This window comes from Heteronotia binoei, chromosome 15 (genome assembly GCF_032191835.1).
Source record: "Heteronotia binoei isolate CCM8104 ecotype False Entrance Well chromosome 15, APGP_CSIRO_Hbin_v1, whole genome shotgun sequence".
Lineage (NCBI taxonomy): Eukaryota > Metazoa > Chordata > Lepidosauria > Squamata > Gekkonidae > Heteronotia > Heteronotia binoei.
In genome coordinates, this window is record NC_083237.1 from 56,020,073 (window position 1) to 56,038,529 (window position 18,457).

The following is an 18,457-nucleotide window of genomic DNA, read 5'->3' on the forward strand; positions in this document are numbered from 1 at the left end:
CACACAACAAACACCCTGTGAGGTAGGTGGGGCTGAGAGCTCTCACAGCAGCTGTCCTTTCAAAGACAGCTGTGAGATCTATGGCTGACCCACAGCCATTCCAGCAGCTGCAAGTGGAAGAGCGGGGAATCAAACCCAGTTCTCCCAGATAAGAGTTTGCACACTACACCAAACTGGCTCTCCCAGGGTCCCCAGCGTTTTGAGGCTGTAGGCATTTTCAGATTTGGCACACGTTGGTATTGCCACAATGGGTGGAGGTGGGAAAAAAAGGTAAAGGTAGTCCCCTGTGCAAGCACCAGTCATTTTCCACTCTGGGGTGACGTTGCTTTCCCGTTTTCGCGGCAGACTTTTTACGGGGTGGTTTGCCATTGCCTTCCCCAGTCATCTACAAACCAGCCACCAAATGGCTGCTGCAGCTTATCTTCAATTGCAAGATGAAAATTGTTTTGCTGTGGTGCTAGCTACTGCCAAAGCTCTCTAAAGAAACTGCACAGCCAATCAAATCTCCAGTAGCCAATAATTGCACATGGCTCCACCTATGTTCTCAAACATTTGGCTGGCACCAGGAAAGGTGTCCAAAAGCACCACGATATCCATGAACACTGAGAACTCAATGTACCCAGCCTTGTGTAGAAAGAACAAAGCTGGGTGTTTCTCCCTCATGTAATACAAGCCTGCTCTAAGTAGCACTCCCAATTTGTCAAAAGATAAACAAGTTTTTCAAGATGAATGCATTTTAGCTGCAAATTACAGAAAAAAAGGCCTAATGGTCTATTTTGGATCTGATTAAAATGGATATAAAAATTCCTTTCTAGCTCAATTTAGCAAGCCGATTTCTATTTTAATGTGGAGCATTGAGGCTAGCCTGTTGGCACAAGGGTTTCAGCTTCTGCCAGGCCAGTGTGATCCTTAGCTTCAAATAGGCATTTTGCCTTCAGAGGTCTGCAGGTATGCAGCCAGGTACACATCAAGCAGAAAACGTAAGCTTAACATGGTTAGCCTTGTTAAGTCTACCTGTAGCAGAAATGAGAGTCCAGTATCACCTTAAAAACTAACAAAATGTGTGATAGGGTATGAGCTTCCATGAGTCACTGCTCACCCCCTGCCACAAATTATGCTACTGGACTCATACTCTACTTCCACAAGCTTGTTTTGCAAGCCATGTTAGGATAATACAGTACACCATCAAGGTCATCTTCACAATTATGATGCAACCACAAGGTCATCCAGCTAATTGTGTCCCTGGGAGCAGAGACACCACCGTTGCACTCTTACCCCTGGTCTTTTTAAGCAGCTGTTATATTCCGCCATCCAATGCGGCTCTAAAATTTGCATGCCAAGAGCGCGGTGTGTTAATGTCTAGCTTTCACTGCCACAGGGTGTTAGGATGGCTAATAACTCGTCCAAAAGAGGACTAAATAAATTCACAGGCACCAGATCATCAATGACCACTAGCCACAATAGAAGATGATGATATTGGATTTATATCCCGCCCTCCACTCCGAAGAGTCTCGGAGCGGCTCACAATCTCCTTTCCCTTCCTCCCCCACAACAGACACCCTGTGAGGTGGGTGGGGCTGGAGAGGACTCTCACAGCAGCTGCCCTTTCAAGGACAATCTCTGCCAGAGCTATGGCTGACCCAAGGCCATGCTAGCAGGTCAAGTGGAGGAGTGGGGAATCAAACCCGGTTCTCCCAGATAAGAGTCTGCACACTTAACCACTACACCAAACTGGCTCAATGAATAAACGGAACTTCCATGCTCAGATGCAGTAACCTCTCATGGCAGGGGATAACAGGGGATCTTTGGCTTTTTACTCTGGTTGTAGGGCTACCAAAATTGTTTGGCCATTATGTGAAGTAGGATACTGAGCCGTAGATGCACACCAAGCAGTGCTGGTTTTATTACTATCTCCTTCCAAACGGCCACTTTTAAGAAGGTGTATCTGATACACTAAGAATCTTAACAAAGATGAAATCAAGTACCTCTGTATGCAATCTGAAAAGGTTGCTTCCAGGATATTATTTTGATGCCCTCTGCAAAAAAGACTATCCTTTAGAAAAGTAGGGTTTTGGTGGGCTCTTCCCTTTATGAACTGCTACCTGAACTGACCAAAGAACTATAAAGCTATAAGTACCCCTTTCAACAAGGGACTGAAAGCACAAGCCGAGAGTTTCTGAAAATTTTTTTTATTTAAATAAGTGTTTAAATACATTACACAGAACATCAGGATTCAAACCAAGAACTTGCTTCACAGCACTGTTAGTTGCTAAAGCAGCGCTGTGTGGTGACAGCGCTAGCTTAATACATCTCCTTCCTCTTAACTCTGAGCTGCAGATCCCAAGCCTGCTAACTGCTGTGTCTTTGGGTTTGGTCACTTCAGTGCCCGTCTCTGTATAAAGGGGGGGTTTGGTTTCTGCATCCCCAATGACTTTTCTCCAGCTAGGTGGTGGTATAATTCAGACCCAAGTCCTGACCTCTGCCATTTAGTGTCACAGTTCACTAAGGACAATGACAGGAATCTCTAGGTATCAGTCTCAGTTGCTTATGAAATAAGGCGGGGTCTGAATATTTGGGGCAGCTCCGGACACAGCCAGAACATCCATTGCGCCTTACTAGGAATTTCTTGTGTCGAATAAGCTTCTGGGCTGGACACCACCACAACAGGGCTGTGTTTAAATGAGGGACAGCCAAGACGAAACAACATGGGCTCTTGTCAGTTTATTACATTGCTAAGTTACACTGGACTAAAAAGGGTACCTGATGTGATTACATTATGCAAACAGGCTCGTTTTTAAACTAGTGACATGGGACACAAAGGTTTCTCATCAGAGGGAAGCCTTCTCCCTCGAGACTTCAGTGACCCGCTGGCATTTAAAACCCATGGACCTTCAGCTGGTCGTCTTTAGCCAGTCCGATCTGTAAAATGAAAACATGAAAGGGGTTTCACAAAATAAATCCAAGAACGCAGAATGAGCAACACGCTAAGTGTTTTAAGCACTTATCACAGACAGCTTCAGCTTTACAGGAATGTGTGGCTTTTTGCTTGTATTTCAAAAAGAGGGTGGGTTTTGAATAGTAACAGTACAGAGAATACAGTACTAATTCAAGGAACTGGGGAATTTAAAGTGCTCCTTACCTCAATGAGAAACTGACATATGTTTTTACGCTGGTCCCCCTGAAGCTGAATCACTTCTCCATACTCTGGGTGCTCAATCACAGTACCATTACAGGCAAACTTCTACAAGGATTAAAAAAAAAACAGATTTAAGGAACTGCAACCACCTCAAGCTCAAAAGACTTGCTAGCTGCCTTTCTAGAAATTTGGTTGCCACAAGTCGCTAAGGCAGAGACTTACCTTTATACAGGGCTTTTTGTAGCATGAATTCCTTTGCATATTAGTCCACATACCCCTGATGTAGCCAATCCTCCCAGAGCTTACAGTAGGCCCTGTAAGCTCTTGGAGGACTGGCTACATCAGGGGTGTGTGGCTTAATATGAAAAGGAATTCCTGCTACAAAAAAAGCCATGCTTTTACACCACACATCACTGGTCACTCCCCATGCTCGATCAGACTCTTTTTAAATAAAATGTGAGTGCATTGCCCTTCTCAATCCCACTCACCTTCTTGAAGGCCTTCACCAGTTTCTTTTTATCATAATCATCGGCTATGCCCTGGACAGTGGTGAGGGTTTTTCTGCCGTTTCGCTGCTGGATCCTTATATGGATGTAGTCCTCAGTCCCAGCAGGAAGTAAGTCATCACCCTTACTTGCATCAGCAAAGGGGTCTGAGAAAAACAAGAGGAAACATTTAAGCAACAGAGCTCAATGCTGAATGAGGCACACATCTTGCAGTACCAGATGTCTCCTGCAGGTCAGAGAGGGAGGCAGCTCTCACCCTACATCACATAAGGAAAGGGGGCTACATCTTTAAACTGGAGATAAATCTATAAAACAACTTTCCAAGGAGACTTTATACAAAGAATTTTGCAATTCTAACGTTCCCATCCATGAGCTTAAACTGACCTCAAGCTGGCACCTACAACACACCATATCAAGCAAAGTGCTTCTTCCCAGCTTCCCCCACAAGGTTATGAAAGAAAAACTGTCCTTTAGCAAAATTACACAATTTTATAATGCTGTTTGCTTAGAAATGGACTCTTGTACCCTAGGAGCTGGCAGAATAATTAGAAGCTTTAGAAGCTGTTTCAGCTGTCTGAGTGCAGCTTCTTATCAGCAGCTAAGACCCAAGAATGTGGAAAAATCCTTCTAGACTTGGCCAGTATGCTACAGCGACACTAGCAAACATCTGCAGATTGAATAGGTCTATCAAACTGTTGAACTATATAATCAGTAGGAACGGAGGCAATGTGGAATTATACGAGTGTAAACATGGTATTACAGAGAAGGAATTTTTTTGTAACTTTTTGCAGCTAGGCAAAAAGCATAGGAAAGTCTTTCCTAACTATCCCAAATTATTTTAGAGCCATCTATGGAATTTCACAGCTCACTCTGGTTACAACGAGATCAAGACTCCTTATTACTCAGACTTTGTTTTTATTCTCAGGGGGAAACTGCTGATTTAATACAGTATCTTATTGGAGAGTCCTTCAGAGATAGATTTCTAACACAGCACCTAGATAATTTTTCATCTTCGTTCAACACAAACTGGTTTCGCTCCTTTTGATCTGACAGACTCCCTAACCTTATCCTTGCTAGATTTCCCCACTGACAGCCTCAAGTCTAGACGCTGCTTTGAAAGGAAAAAAAAAAAAAGAAGAATTTTGGACTCCAAGACTTTTAGTCAAGGAGCTTTAATCAAACGAAACGAGAAAAGAATGCTTTTGTAACTTTTGTGGTTTGGCAGGATTCTTTGACCATGGCACAATAACAACGCCATAGAAACCGGCTACTGGATTAAGAACCCCTGGTTAGGACCCAAACACACCACCGTCATTTCAACCCTCCCGCCGGCCAGCACATCTGTAAGCAGCTGGAGCTCCCGCTCTCCTTCCTGAAACCACCCTTTCTCCATCGGCCCACGTGACTCCCCACGGCCGCCCCTCCCTGTCCCAAAGCCCCGCCTCTTCTCGGGCTGACGCAACAACCAGGAATTAGCAACTGCGTCACCGAAGGAGGGGAAAAGAGAGAAAAAGAAGGGAGGGGGGAGCTGGAGAGGAAACCAGCCGAGGGCCTCGACCGAGGCCTTTTCAGCCGCACAAAGGCCCAGCGCTCAGCCGCAAACCAGACTCTATTTGGTTCCTCCCAGCTCCTTCCCTCCCCCGCCATCGTTTCACTACTTCCTCAACGCCCCCCCCCCCATCCTCCACGTTGCCTCTTATGCGACATCTACGCCTCCCATCTAAAACATTTAGAGCTGCTATACTGCCAAGGCCGTACTTCGACTGAGCCCCCCCTTTTCCATTTGTAACCATTTGGCCTTCGCTCTATTGGCGTCTTCCTCCTCTCCTGCACTGGCTCCCCCTCGGGGCTCCGCACATGCTCCCCCCTCCCCTCCAGGGAAGCTCTCCCCCCGCCGCGGGGAATCAGGCCCCGCCTCCTCAGAATGCTGAGAGCCCGCAAGGCCCCGCCCCTCGCTCAACGTTCGAAGGCCGCCGCCCGACTTGGCCCCGCCCCTTTTGCCTCAGTCGCCCCCCCCTCCTTCCCCTCACCGTTTCCTTTCTCCCGCCTTTTTAAGCCCCCCTCCCCACTGTCTCCTCACCGAAGGAGTGGAGGTTCTGGATAGCGGACATACGACGCGCTTCGCTTCCCTTCCTGTGTCGGAGGCGGCGGCGGGGGCGACGGCAGAAGGCAGTGGCGGCGAGGGAGGCGACGAGGGAGCTCTTCAGCCTCCGAAAGAGGGGACGCCAAAAAATGGAAAGACGGCAGGAAGGGCGGGGTTTAAACGGCCGTCGGTTTATATAGCGGGGCCGCTTTTGTGACGTCAACGCGCACCGAGAGACGAGAGAAGGGATTGGCTAAGGGAGGGAAGGGGGGAAAGGGCTGCGGCTGAGCGTCACTCACGCACTGCCTGGCCGAGCCCCAAGGCAACTGACGCGCTTGCGTACTGTGTCATGCAGGCAAACAAGGGTGGCCTTGGTCACGCTCCAGATGATGGTGAAGGGGATTGGCTGTAAAGAAACGGGAGGCGGAGAAAGTTACTGTCGGTCTCTTTCACGTCTTTCGATTCGTGGGTTATAGCGCAGCAGGGAGCGCTTGCGCACTTCGTGATCTCTCACTAGGAGAACGGGAAACTCGCGTTCGGGGGCGGGAAACGACCAATTAGCGCATGCGTATGAGCGAGGGTAAGGAGCCTCTTCGGGGCTGTGCAGCGAGGAAGGTCAGGTCTGCATGTGGTCAGAGGCCCTTATCTCCTTTTCTGTTAACCGTGTTCTGGTACACATGATGAAATGTGTGCATGCACACAAAAACTCATAGCAAATAAATTTTTGCAGATCTTAACTTCATTGCAATACATTTTGTTTTACGATTACAAGGAGAACCAAGGCAAAGGGGCCGGTAGACAAGAACCCAATAGTTCCAGGAAGACTTTTGACTTCCCCGGTAAATGCTCATATTTTAGAACAAGGATGGCCAAACTTGTTGAATAGAAGACCTGCACAGAAATGTCAGATGTCTGAGAGCTGCAAGACAAGAACATCGATGTTTAAGAGAGGAAGGAAGGAAGAAGTAGATAGGAGAGGTGGAAAGAAAGCAGCTTTAACTTAAAATGCATTCTCCAAGCTGCAGGCTGGCTTGACTTTGGAGGTTATTTAAAGAGACAAATGCCTTCTCTGAGCCTGCAACGCCACATGTGGCTTCGGAGCCACAGTTTGGCCACCCTGTCTGTAAATGTAGGGTGGCCAACCTCCAGGTGACATTTGAAGAGCCGCTATTACAATTGATCTCCAGACACCCAAGATCAATTCTCCTGGAGAAAATGGCTGCTGCTTTGAAAGGTAGACTGTGCGGCATTCTACCCTGCCAAGGTCGCTCCCCTCACCAAATCCTGCCTGCCTTATTTCCCAACCCAGAGCTGGCATCCCTTGATGAGGTCCAGTTGGCCGCTGAAAGGGAACCATGTAAGGTTACTGCCTTGTATCCATCAGGGTTCTGTTATTTTTAAAAACAGTTGGGGAGCAGTCAGAAATTCTACAAGCGAAGCACTTTATATGCACCTGATGACATTTTTGCTTACAAAAAGTTATGGTGTGATAAATTTTATGGTCCTTTAAGATACAACCGATCTTCTTTCACAGTACTGCATCCTTATGCTGGGTGGGGGGGGGGGGGCTGGGAAGGAATAGCTGAATTGCTACCTGTCGTGGAGATGTTCTTTACAAGGAAGGGAATGCTAACTGCACTTCTGCTCTGACTCAGTAATGTCCTGTTTCTTTGTATATCTGACATGCTTTTGGTGGCAATGTAATAATAATAGTCATAATGCCCTTGAGGATACACTCCAGGGATGTTTCTCTGGGCTGCTAGAACTGCAGGAAAGCAGTGGCAACCTAATCTGTACTTCTTAATGCTGTTATGTAGTGCGGGCCCTTACAATGCCATCCAGAAATAGAAACATCTGAGCCTGTTTCGTCATCCTTTTAATCCAGTTGGTATCTTGGCAGTTTGAGCCAGTTGTGCTTGCAAAACCAACACTGGCCTCAATCCTGTGCCAAAGCTTTCGTGAGCCTTTCACACTGCTGCCCGAACTACCTGGGATCTGGAGAGCGATGATACAAGTAAAGGGGGCAGCCAGTGAGTTCATTGCAGATCAGACTAGATTATCTGGGTACAGCTTGAAATGTATTTCCCTGCTTTTCAGACACCATTTGCATGTGTGGAAGCTGTAAAGGTGTCTGTGGAACCTGAGCCCTGCCTCCAAAGCAGGTCCCAGACTGGTCTTTTGAGTAGGTAACACCTAGGGCTCCCAAGCTCCGGCCAGGGGCGGGGGATCCCCTGACTGGGAGGGCCCCAAGCTGCTGGCAGGGAGCAGGCCGCCGGGGGGGATCCCCACCCCCGAAGAGCCCCGTCAGTGTGTGCCATCCCCGGTGACGTCATCGTGCGGGGATGTCATGACGGGGACACTCTAGGACTTGCGCTAAAAACTCTATGGTACCATAGAGCTTTATGGTACCATAGAGTTTTACTGCAAATCCTAGAGCATTTCTGGTGTGACACAGAGGCAGAGGGGCTCGGCAACCCTAGTAACACCACACCAGGGCCAAGCTGCCTCTACACAATGCAGGTGGACTTTGTAGTTCTCTGAAATACCCAGGGCTGCCCCTAGACTGTCTGGCAGCCTAGACAAGGCTAACTTCTGGCACCCCACCCCCTGCACAGAGTCACCCAGTTCGGGTGCCCTCCGGAAGGCTGATGCCGTAGGCAATTGCCTAGTTTGCCTGGTGGCAGGGATGGCCCTGGAAATAACCCATTGGGGCTTAATACAAACATCCCGTTTGATGATTTTCAGAACTGAATCAGGAGTTTAGAATAGCTCATCAGTACAGCCAAGTATATGAAGGTAGGGGGTGGAATCCAGCCTGTAACCCTCCTCTTTTGCTTTATTTGCCCCTCCAGCAGTCCTGAGGCTTCATGTATGCTATATTGGGGTGGTGGTGGTGCTGTGAGCAGTTATGGAATTCTGAGAATAGTTTCTGGGTGCCACTACAGATCAGGGAGACCATAGCCAACTGCAGGGCTGCCATGGAATCTGGGCATTTCCTAGAGGTACCCTCTGTCACTTTTCTTTTTTTTAGGAGAAGTGATGTGATGCCAGAGCCAATGTTGCCCTCCACTTAAGTGGCAGCAGGAGCAGTGGATTCTCATCCCAACTTGCTTCGCCTATAAAAGATTGCGGATTAGGAGGGCGGATTTTGTGGCGGGACTCCACAAGCCCTGCCCTCCTCAGGCTCCACCCCCAAATTTCCAGAAATTTCTCAGCTAGGATTTGGCAACCCTCCCTGGGGCAGTTGAGCTGGATTTGGCCCTGGGGAGAATACTTGTCTGACCTGTACGTATCGTAATGCAGAGAGACAGAGGTTTTGTGGCCTCCAGTAAGAACTGGAGAAAACCTGTCCAAACCTGGTTTTTGGAGTGTGAAGTATATGAACAGCAAGGTTTTGTTGGTTAACCTTGTGCCGGGCTGTCTATAAGCCCTTCCACGAAGGAATGTGACCCAGTCAGTCTCTATATAGGTTCAAATGTGAGGATGGATTAACTCTTTCCACGATGGCTTTAAGGAGGGTCTAGGCCCTGGAGCTTGCTTTGCTAAGATGTACAGTCCAGGTTAATAGGTGCAAAAGAGGACTAGGTTGTCACTGAATCAGCTGCTGTGGGAATGCAAGCTTGCAGGTTCATCGCGCTTGAGGGCATGGCATTCTCTGTACTCCCCTCCCTACTGCATGGGGAGGAATGAGTTAGATGCTGGTTAAGTGTGAAAGGAAGTGGGTGCTGCTGTAAACAAATTAAATGGAGGATAATGGGTGGGTGGGAAGGAGTTCCTGCAAGATTATACTGATCCACATCTTTGGATTCAGCAAGGAGTTTTCTTGCATTGCTGTTCCTGCCTTTCTCTGCAGTTTGATCCATGAGGTGGGGGAGTAGGGTTGGAAATAAGAACATAAGAAGAGCCCTATGGGATCTACTGGACCAACAGTCCATCTAGTCCAGCATCCTGTCTCACACAGTAGCCAACCAGTTCCTCTGGAGGGCCAACAACAGGACATAGAGACTGAGACCTTCCCCTGATGTTGCCTCCCGACTCTGGGATTCAGAGGTTGTTGACTGCCTTTGAATGTGGAGGTTCCCCTCAATCACCACAGCTAGTGGCCACTGATAGACCTATCCTGCATGCATCTATCGAATCCCATTTTCAAGCTGTTTATTCCTGTGGCCACCACCACATCCTCTGGCAACAAATTCCACATTTTTAATCACTTTCTGTGTAAAGTAGTATTTCAGTTTGTCTGTCCTGAACCTACGGCCCACCAGCTTCATTCCATACCCCATGCATAATTTTACACACCTCTATCATGAACATATGAAGCTGCCTTATACTGAATCAGACCCCTGGTCCATCAAAGTCAGTATTGTCTTCTCAGACTGGCAGCGGCTCTCCAGGGTCTCAAGCTGAGGTTTTTCACACCTATTTGCCTGGACCCTTTTTTGGAGATGCCGGGGATTGAACCTGGGACCTTCTGCTTCCCAAGCAGATGCTCTACCACTGAGCCACCGTCCCTCCCCGAATGTCCCCTTAGCCGTCTCTTTTCTAAACAGAAGTCCCAGACTCTTTAACCTTTCATAGAATCTTAAAGTTGGAAGGTGCCCTAGGGTCATCTAGCCCAACCGCCTGCACAATGCAGGAAATTCACAAATACCTCCCCCTAAGTTCACAAGACCAGCATTGCTGTCAGATGGCTATCTAGCCTCTGTTTAAAAACCTCCAAGGAAGGAGAGCCCACCACCTCCTGAGGAAGCATCGGTTTAAACAATTTTATTGATAACATATGGTAACAATATCTAATTATATCATTACTATCTCTAACCCATATGATATTTTCCAATCCCCCCTCCCTCCGTTACTCGACTCCCTCCGAGGTTATATACTTAAGTTCAGTTATAAAGGTACCCTTAACCAAAGTTCAATATCTTTTCTCATATTCATGTTAAAAAATTGTCCAATGTCTTTTTACATTCCACTCTTTCTCTATGTATCCTCTAAATTTCTTCCACACATCCAAATCATAGTCTCTTAAAGTTCTTGTTAATTTGTCCATCTCACTCCACGATAAAACTTTCACAATCCAATCCCATTTCTCTGGTATTTTTTCTTGCTTCCACAACTGCGCATACAATGTCCTAGCAGCTGAGAGCAAATACCAAATTAGAGTTCTATCTTCTTTTGGAAATTTTTCCATTTGTAATCCCAGCAGAAAAGTCTCTGCAACTTTCTTAAAGTCGTATCCCAAAATTTTAGAAATTTCTTGTTGTATCATCTGCCAAAACTTTTTCGCTTTTTCACAAGTCCACCCCATATGAAAAAAAGAACCTTCATGATTTTTATATTTCCAACATCTATCCGACATTTCCGGAGGAAGCATGTTCCACCAAGGAACCGCTTTGTCGGGCATTTCTTCCTAATGTTGAGTTGGACACTTCTGATTTAATTTCAACCCACTGGTTGTGGTCCAGCCTTCTGGGGCAATAGAAAACAATTCCGCACCATCCTGTATATTTTCTCATAGGGATGGTACTCCAACGACCCCTTAATCATCCTGGTAGCCCTTCTCTGTATTTTTTCCAGCCTCTCTCATCCCTGGAGAAAAAAAAAATTGCCCTGTCTCTTTAATTGAGGCTTAACGTGTGGAAATGGTCAGTTGAAGCTTTTAATCAACTGAAGGCAAATAACAGCACCTGATAAATAACATCCCATTAAGTTTCGACTGAGGCACAGGGCATTTTTTTCTCCAGGCAGATGAGAACTTTATTCCCTTCCCTAGCAGTATCTGCCTTTAGAGAACATATGCAAAATATTTGCCTTGGCCGGCCGAATGCCAATGCAAAACAATGACCAAGCAAGCAGGTTTTACTACACGTATAGAAAAGGTACCCTCCCCAAGCCAGAAATGCATGTGCAATAAAGGATGAAAAGGAGACATGTGTGCATAAGACAACCCACTGGGAACATTCAGTTTGGTGAGAACATCTGAGAACTGTTTAGGCTGGAAGACTCTCCTGGTTGATTATCTGCTGAGCTATTCTCTTGTATTAAACGTTAAGAAAAGATGAATTTTGTTTTGCGTTTCCATTGGTAAATACCCAAGTGTAGATCAGTGAGGATCCAATGCTATGGAATATTAGAATCTTCCCCATCTTGGGTTTGGGAGGGAAGGAGGCACCCACCGACGTTCAGATCCTTGGGACTTCACACCTCTGTTTTCAGGTACCCTATGTCCTTGGAAGAGGGGCTGTCTTACAGTTTTTGAGAAATGCTGCTATACTGGAGGGATGTCCTGGATGGTGGTTAACCACAAAGGCATCTAGTCTCTGTTTTATCTTGTCCCCTCGCTCTGGAACAGCCTCGAGGCAAAACATTCCTTCCAACCAGCTTTTCTTCAAGGTTCTTTCCCCTCTTCATCATAACCTCAGCCTTGCTCCCTGGAATGTCTTTGCAACCAGAGATCAGGGTGGGTTAGAGTTGAAGAAACGCTTGGCTCAGTCAACATGAGACTCCATGGACCGTTTCATTCCCTGCCCCTGATAGCTGTGACCTTGAACAGGTCAGAGTGGAGCAAGGCACTGGATTGGTTCCAGCTTGTACTGTTGATTATTCTGGAAGCCGGTCACTTCAGAAGCAGTTGGGTTGGATTGTGAAAGATATAGCACGGGCAAACCGCCTAGAAGAAATGGTGTCTCATTCGAGGATCACTATTTTTTTTTTAAATTCTTTAAACGCCCCCAAACAAACAAAACCGTGAAAAAAACCAGAAGAAATCCATAAGAACTCCCCCCTCAAAATCCAGAAACTAAACACAGTTTAAAGAAAGATACATATACTATAATATAGTGGGTTCTATGCATCGATGAGTTGAGGTAGTAGTGGTAAATAGCTCTTTATTAAGTACAGCGGCATGGTAGATGACTGCATTAGCAAGGCTGGCGAATGGGGCCCACTGGGCCAACTATATACTACACTGGGTTCCCACGCTAGCATGTTATTGGGTCATTCAAGCCAGCAGGGGCCTGTGATTGGAGCAGGGCAGTCTGTACCTGGATCTGACTGCCCATTGCTCCCAAGTCCCCAGCTCAGTCCTTCAGGCTCCTATGAACCAGGCAGGAACACCACTGATACAACATTGGTTTTCATACATAACATATCCATACTGAAAAAATATAACAGTGGTGGCAGATCTACACATACGTTTCTATAAACGGTTTCCAATGATCTAAAAATAATTCCATACTCAATTGTTATCTATATGCCATGTGTTCAAACACTGATGGAGTTGGGCAGCCAAATCCAGACATACGTGGTGGCCGGCTGCTAGGGCTTGGGTGGATCTACGGCGCCGCTTGTTGGCTTCCAAAGGGGAGACGTTATGCCACGCTTGGAGAGGGAAGAGCGGCCCAATGAGCGAGAGAGAACCCGTCACCATGGTGATTCTGCCCAGGCGCACGCCATTGGCCCGCTGCTTAGGTGGGGGTGGGGGAGGCACAGATTCGCACGGGACCACGGGATTGGACAGTCCATTGCATGTGACCGGGCGAGGAGGTGGAAAGCCCGCGCCTGAGAGGCCGTCAGTCCCCCCACTCCGTCCCGCTGTCAGAGACTCTGCCGGTGGCGGGCTGGCGGGCGGAGGCATGCGCGGACGAGCAGGAAGTGCCGAGTGCAGGAGTTCCCTGTCCTAGACAGTGGCTGGAATGTGTACCTTGGAGCGGCCAGACCAAGTCCGAAAGACACCTCCTGGAGCTCCCCCCTCGTGTTGCCCTGCTGCTGCCCCCTGCTATGTGCAAGGAACACCTCCCCTGGGGGCCGCAGAACTCAGAGTGCGAGCCCCTGGGCATGCATCCACTTCAGTGCCCTCCCCAAGTGCCCAGCGCACAACAGCCCTGTGCGGTCGGGTAGGCCATCAGCCCGGGCAGGCTGAGGGGCGGCACTCCCTCTCCCCCATCCAGCCACGCGGGGGGCAGCGTGGTGGCTCATAGCCCATCCCCCCCAAGAACCAAGTCTGCCCACCCTCCCAGGCATTCCCTCGGAGAGGCCACTGACGAAGGGGGGTGGGTTGCCCCGGGAACGTGCAGCAGATGCCAAGCAGGAGAGACAACAGAGGGCATAGCTCAGACTTTATTTTTCTGGAACAGAGTGCAACAGTCTCCCTGGAGCGTGCTAGGCAGTCTCGCCATGGGCGAGGCTCCATTCCTAGCGGCAGGCAGAAGCAGGTGAGGGGTGGTGGTGGTGGAGTAACACACACGGAAGCCTCTGTGTTGGAGTCCCACCTGCAAAACGGAGATAGAGATCAAGAGCACCTGCAGGGGCGGCGGCTGGAAGAGCAGGCTGCATTTCAGCCGGGCACTCTCTTAAAGGGACAGTCTCTGACCCACCTTCCTGCAACGGGGCAGCTGCCACACACACGCACACACACACCCGTGCCCTGGCAGGGGTTGAGAATGCATCAGAGGGCAGCACAGGGGAGCAGGGTCAGCAAATGTCCCCTGACGGAGCCCACTGCCTGGTTCAAGTGCCAGAGACACTCGCACACCAAGCGGTCGAGAGCGAGGAGAGGGGGAGGCTTGTGGGGGGACAGTGGAACTTACCCAGCCATGGGTGACAGTCATCGCATGCAGCGGGAGCCCAGAACCTGTGGAGACCTGGAAACAAGAGCAGTTAGCCCCAGACCTCTCTCTCCCCCTCGTAAGTCAAAGATACTGTCAAAGCAACAGCGTGGTGCAAAACCATCACCAACGTGTCTGCCTGTCCCTCTAAGTCTGTATGGCTGGGAGCTCGCTGGCAGAACTTCCAGGCACGCACTCCTCTTCTTAACAACTGAGTTGTGCGAGGCCAGAGTGGAAGTACTTCTAGGAGGAGGGAGACCGCGATTGGGTGCTGGGGAGGGGGTGAGAGGGTATCGGTGAGGCAACCACGCCGCTCCCTAAGGGGTTTGCAAGCTTCCGCAGCGGTGGAGGTGACCTTTGTTTTTGGTTTCAACGAGTGCCTATGGGACACGCCGCTGTTTTTGCAGGCATAAAGTTCTGCCTCTTGGGGGGGGGGGGGCATGTCATGGGCCAAACTGCTCAGGAAGCTGCCTAAGCCTGGCCACGCTCCCAACTCCACCCCCTCCGCTGCCTGAACGCCACGCTCCGCCTCACTTCTGCCCACACTCGGGCACAGCTCTCAGGCGCTGCTGCCCTCGGACGGAGCAGCGCTCGGGCAGCCCCCCGCCCATGTAATTCCCCCTCGCTGTGGCGGCGCCAGTCGTATGTTGGTGCAAACCCTTCCTGCACCCACATAGCAGCTCGTCTGCTCCCAAAAGACTTTCTGCCCCCCCCCTCTCTGGATTTTGCTGCTAAGGTCCTCAATCTGTTGATCTACAGAGGTGGGCTTTTATCTTCCCAATGTTTTAAAACGAGTCCTTTAGCTGTAGCAAGGGCATGGAAAATCCATTTTTGTTGACCATCAGTTAGTCTCCAAGAGAAAGATAGTTTAAAAGGACATACTCATCCTCAAAATCAATGAACGTGCTAACGCAAAATTGATATAGGTGGTAATTTCTCCCCAGAAAAACTGAATGACTGGATGTGGCCAAAGCACAGGTTTAAGGGATGAGTCCTGTGAGTTCCAACACCAACAGTTAGTCACTTCACGTAGTCCTTTGGTAAAGAATCACTGTCCAGTTTATCCTAACACAATTTTTTTTTACCTTATGATCCATGGAGAAAGCATATATAAGGCAATATCCCATTGCTTTGGCAAAATAGAGCGATCTAGCTTCTTATTCCATTCATTCCTGAGATTCTGCGTATCATATTTTTAAATCAACGCCAAATATTTATAAATACTGTAGGTTTTTTATTCTGTATCAATTCAATTACAGTTTCTTGGAGCAAAGGGGACTCTGAAACATTTAATGCCAATGGGCCATATTTAGATATGAACATAGCTCACAGCAGGGCTTTTTTTGTAGAAAGAGCCAGCAGGAACTCATATGCATATTAGGCCACACCCCCTGATGTCGCCATTGTTTCACACAGCTTTTGTGTAGAAAAGGCCCAGCAGGAACTATTTGCATTTTAGGCCACACCCCCTGATGCCAAGCCAGCTGGAACTGCATTCCTGTGTGTTCCTGCTCAAAAAAACCCCTGCCTTATACAGCATTGTTCTGAAGATGACATGGAAGCAGGGAAAATCTTGTATGCCTTCTGTGTCTTTTCTTACTTCCATTACACTCAAAATGACTATTATTCCTAATATTATTTTATATTTTACATGCATTTCCATTCTATATACCTTGCAGAGAGGGCTTTTTTTGAGCAGGAACGCAGTTCTGGCTGGCTTGGCGTCAGGGGGTGTGGCCTAATATGCAAATGAGTTCCCGCTGAGTTTTTTTTCTACAAAAAAAGCTCTGCTTGCAGATAAATTCATAAAAATTAATACTTTGTTTTGGAAATGTATGTGAGGTCCCTCGCCACTCCAAATTTCTGTAATGAATAATACAGTCCAAAGAAGAAGAGTTTGCAAATTAGAGTAGCGGAGTATGGCTAACTGGGATGAATGAATTAGAGATGCCAGCCTCCAGGTGAGACCTGGGGACCCCCAGAATTACAGCTCATCTCCAGTCTACAGAGATCAGTTTCCCTGGAGAAAATGGCTGCTTTGGAGGGGGGACTCCATGGCATTGCGTCCCACTGAGGTCCCTCTATGGCATTGCGTCCCATCTTCTCCAGGCTCCATCCCCAAATCTCCAGGGGTTTCCCAACCTGGATCTGGCAGCCCTCCCCCCCCACATCCCCTGCTGGTGGCCAGGGGAATCTGGCAATCTTGGGGGGAGGGGGAACCCAAATTTCAAGGATGCTACTCCGTCATTACAGACGAGTTCAAGATCTGGTGCCTGTTTGAACATTCTTTGAGTTGTTTGAACTCGGGTGTCTCTGATTCAGGTCAAACACTTTATCTACTCAATCCACACCCTGTGATCTGGAACATTTCTGTTCAGTGTTGCAACATTTAACATAGGACTGGCACCCAGAGACATTCCTCATGTGATAGATTGCACTGGAGTAATGTTGCCAAAGTTCGAGGTATACACCAACTATGGTGGTGTCATCACTGTTTTTTATTTACACAAACAACTGAACTGTGGTTTGTGTTGCTGACTCCAGGCTGTGAAATTCCTGGAGATTTGGGGATAAAGCCTGGAGATGTGGGGTTTGAGAAGGGGAAGGACCTTAGCTGGATATTAGGGAAAACATTTTTACAGTCAGAGTTGGCTTGGAGAAGTGAGTTAAAGAGAGAAATGCCTTCTCCAAGCAGGCCGACGGGGGGGGGGGGTCATCAAGAGCCACACAATATGTGTGAAAGAGCCACACAATATGTGTGAAAGAGCCACATGTGTCTCCCAAGCCACAGTTTGGCCACCCTTGCTCTAGGCTGATCCTGCATTGAGCAGAAGTTTGGACTAGATGGTCTGTATGGCCCCTTCCCACTCTGTGATTCTGTCCTACGATTCTACGATTTAAACATCAGCGTTGGGCCGTACCATACATTTAAAGCAATTGCCTGTTTCCTGATATGTCATCCAAGTGTTAAAAAGGGAAAGGAAAGGTCCCCTGTGCAAGCACCAGTTGTTTTCGACTCTGGGTTGACGTTGCTTTCACAACGTTTTCACAGCAGGCTTTTTACAGGGTGGTTTGCCATTGCCTTCCCCAGTCATCTACACTTTCCCCCCAGCAAGCTGGGTACTCGTTTTACCGACCTCGGAAGGATGGAAGGCTGAGTCAACCTGGAGCCGGCTACCTTGCAGCACCACAAAATGGTACAGCACCACGAAATGGTTTTAAATTGTAATTATGTTCTATTAGTTTTAACTTGTAAATATGCATGTTAGCCACCCTGAGTCCGCTTGCGGAGAGGGTGGGATAGAAATTTAAAGAAATAAATACCTGAATCAGCTTTCGCTGGGATCGAACTCAGGTCGTGAGCAGTGGGCTCCAACTGCAGTACTGCAGCTTTACCACTCTGCGCCACGGGGCACCTTCATCCAAGTGTTAAAAGGGTGATTTCCATACCAAATGCTCCTACTCTTCTGCTGTTCCCAAGTGAAGATGAAAAGCTTGGAACGGCACGTTTTGAATTTCAAAGCAATCTGATTTAACGACTCTCAGTGATGAGAAGGGGAATCTTGCTCCTCTTCAAGAATAATCTTTTGGATTGTGTTCTTGATTGGCTTATACTGGCCAAGGGGTCAGGGTTGCAGTTTCTTATAAAGTTAGCCAGATAACCGTCTGACACAAGTTTTCATGCAGGGCTGAATAGTACCATCAGGACCATTGATGGATCAAGAATCACCTTGTTACTTCGCCTACTTGCTGCTTTGTTACTTTTGCTGATTTGAAGACGTCGCAACCTGCTTGTCTTCACGTCTGTTCGGTGGACACTAGGAAGCCAGCATTGTTATTTTATTGAACCTGCTCATTCTTTGATGCTTAAGCCTGAACTAGGCTTCCCAACCCTCCCGCCCTGGCGGGGGATCCTCGAATTTTCAGCCTCCTCCCCCGCTCTTAAAAAATCTGGGGGCAGGGGGAGAGAGAACATACCTGTAGGCATCATGTTGTTTTACAGCCTGGGATCCGTTTTTAAAATGTGTCCCTTTAAGGCTGCACAGGAAACAGGAATGGCCCCTCCCTTTCTTTTCCTGTGCAGTTTGCTTTCGTTTTCACAGCAAGCAAATTCTGCTGGAAGAAA

The 18,457-nt window shown here is 48.1% G+C and overlaps 1 protein-coding gene across 1 annotated transcript; it reads right to left on the reverse strand.

The window, feature by feature from the left end:
* Positions 1 to 2,173: 2,173 nt before the first annotated feature.
* Positions 2,174 to 6,092, reverse strand: EIF1 (eukaryotic translation initiation factor 1). Its single transcript, XM_060255471.1, has 4 exons — positions 5,723 to 6,092; positions 3,625 to 3,788; positions 3,140 to 3,241; positions 2,174 to 2,919 (listed from the first exon to the last, which is right to left on the reverse strand). The coding sequence occupies exons 1-4, from the start codon at positions 5,751 to 5,753 to the stop codon at positions 2,875 to 2,877; spliced, it is 342 nt and encodes a 113-aa protein (XP_060111454.1). The 5' UTR covers positions 5,754 to 6,092; the 3' UTR covers positions 2,174 to 2,874.
* Between the last annotated feature and the right edge of the window lie 12,365 nt (positions 6,093 to 18,457).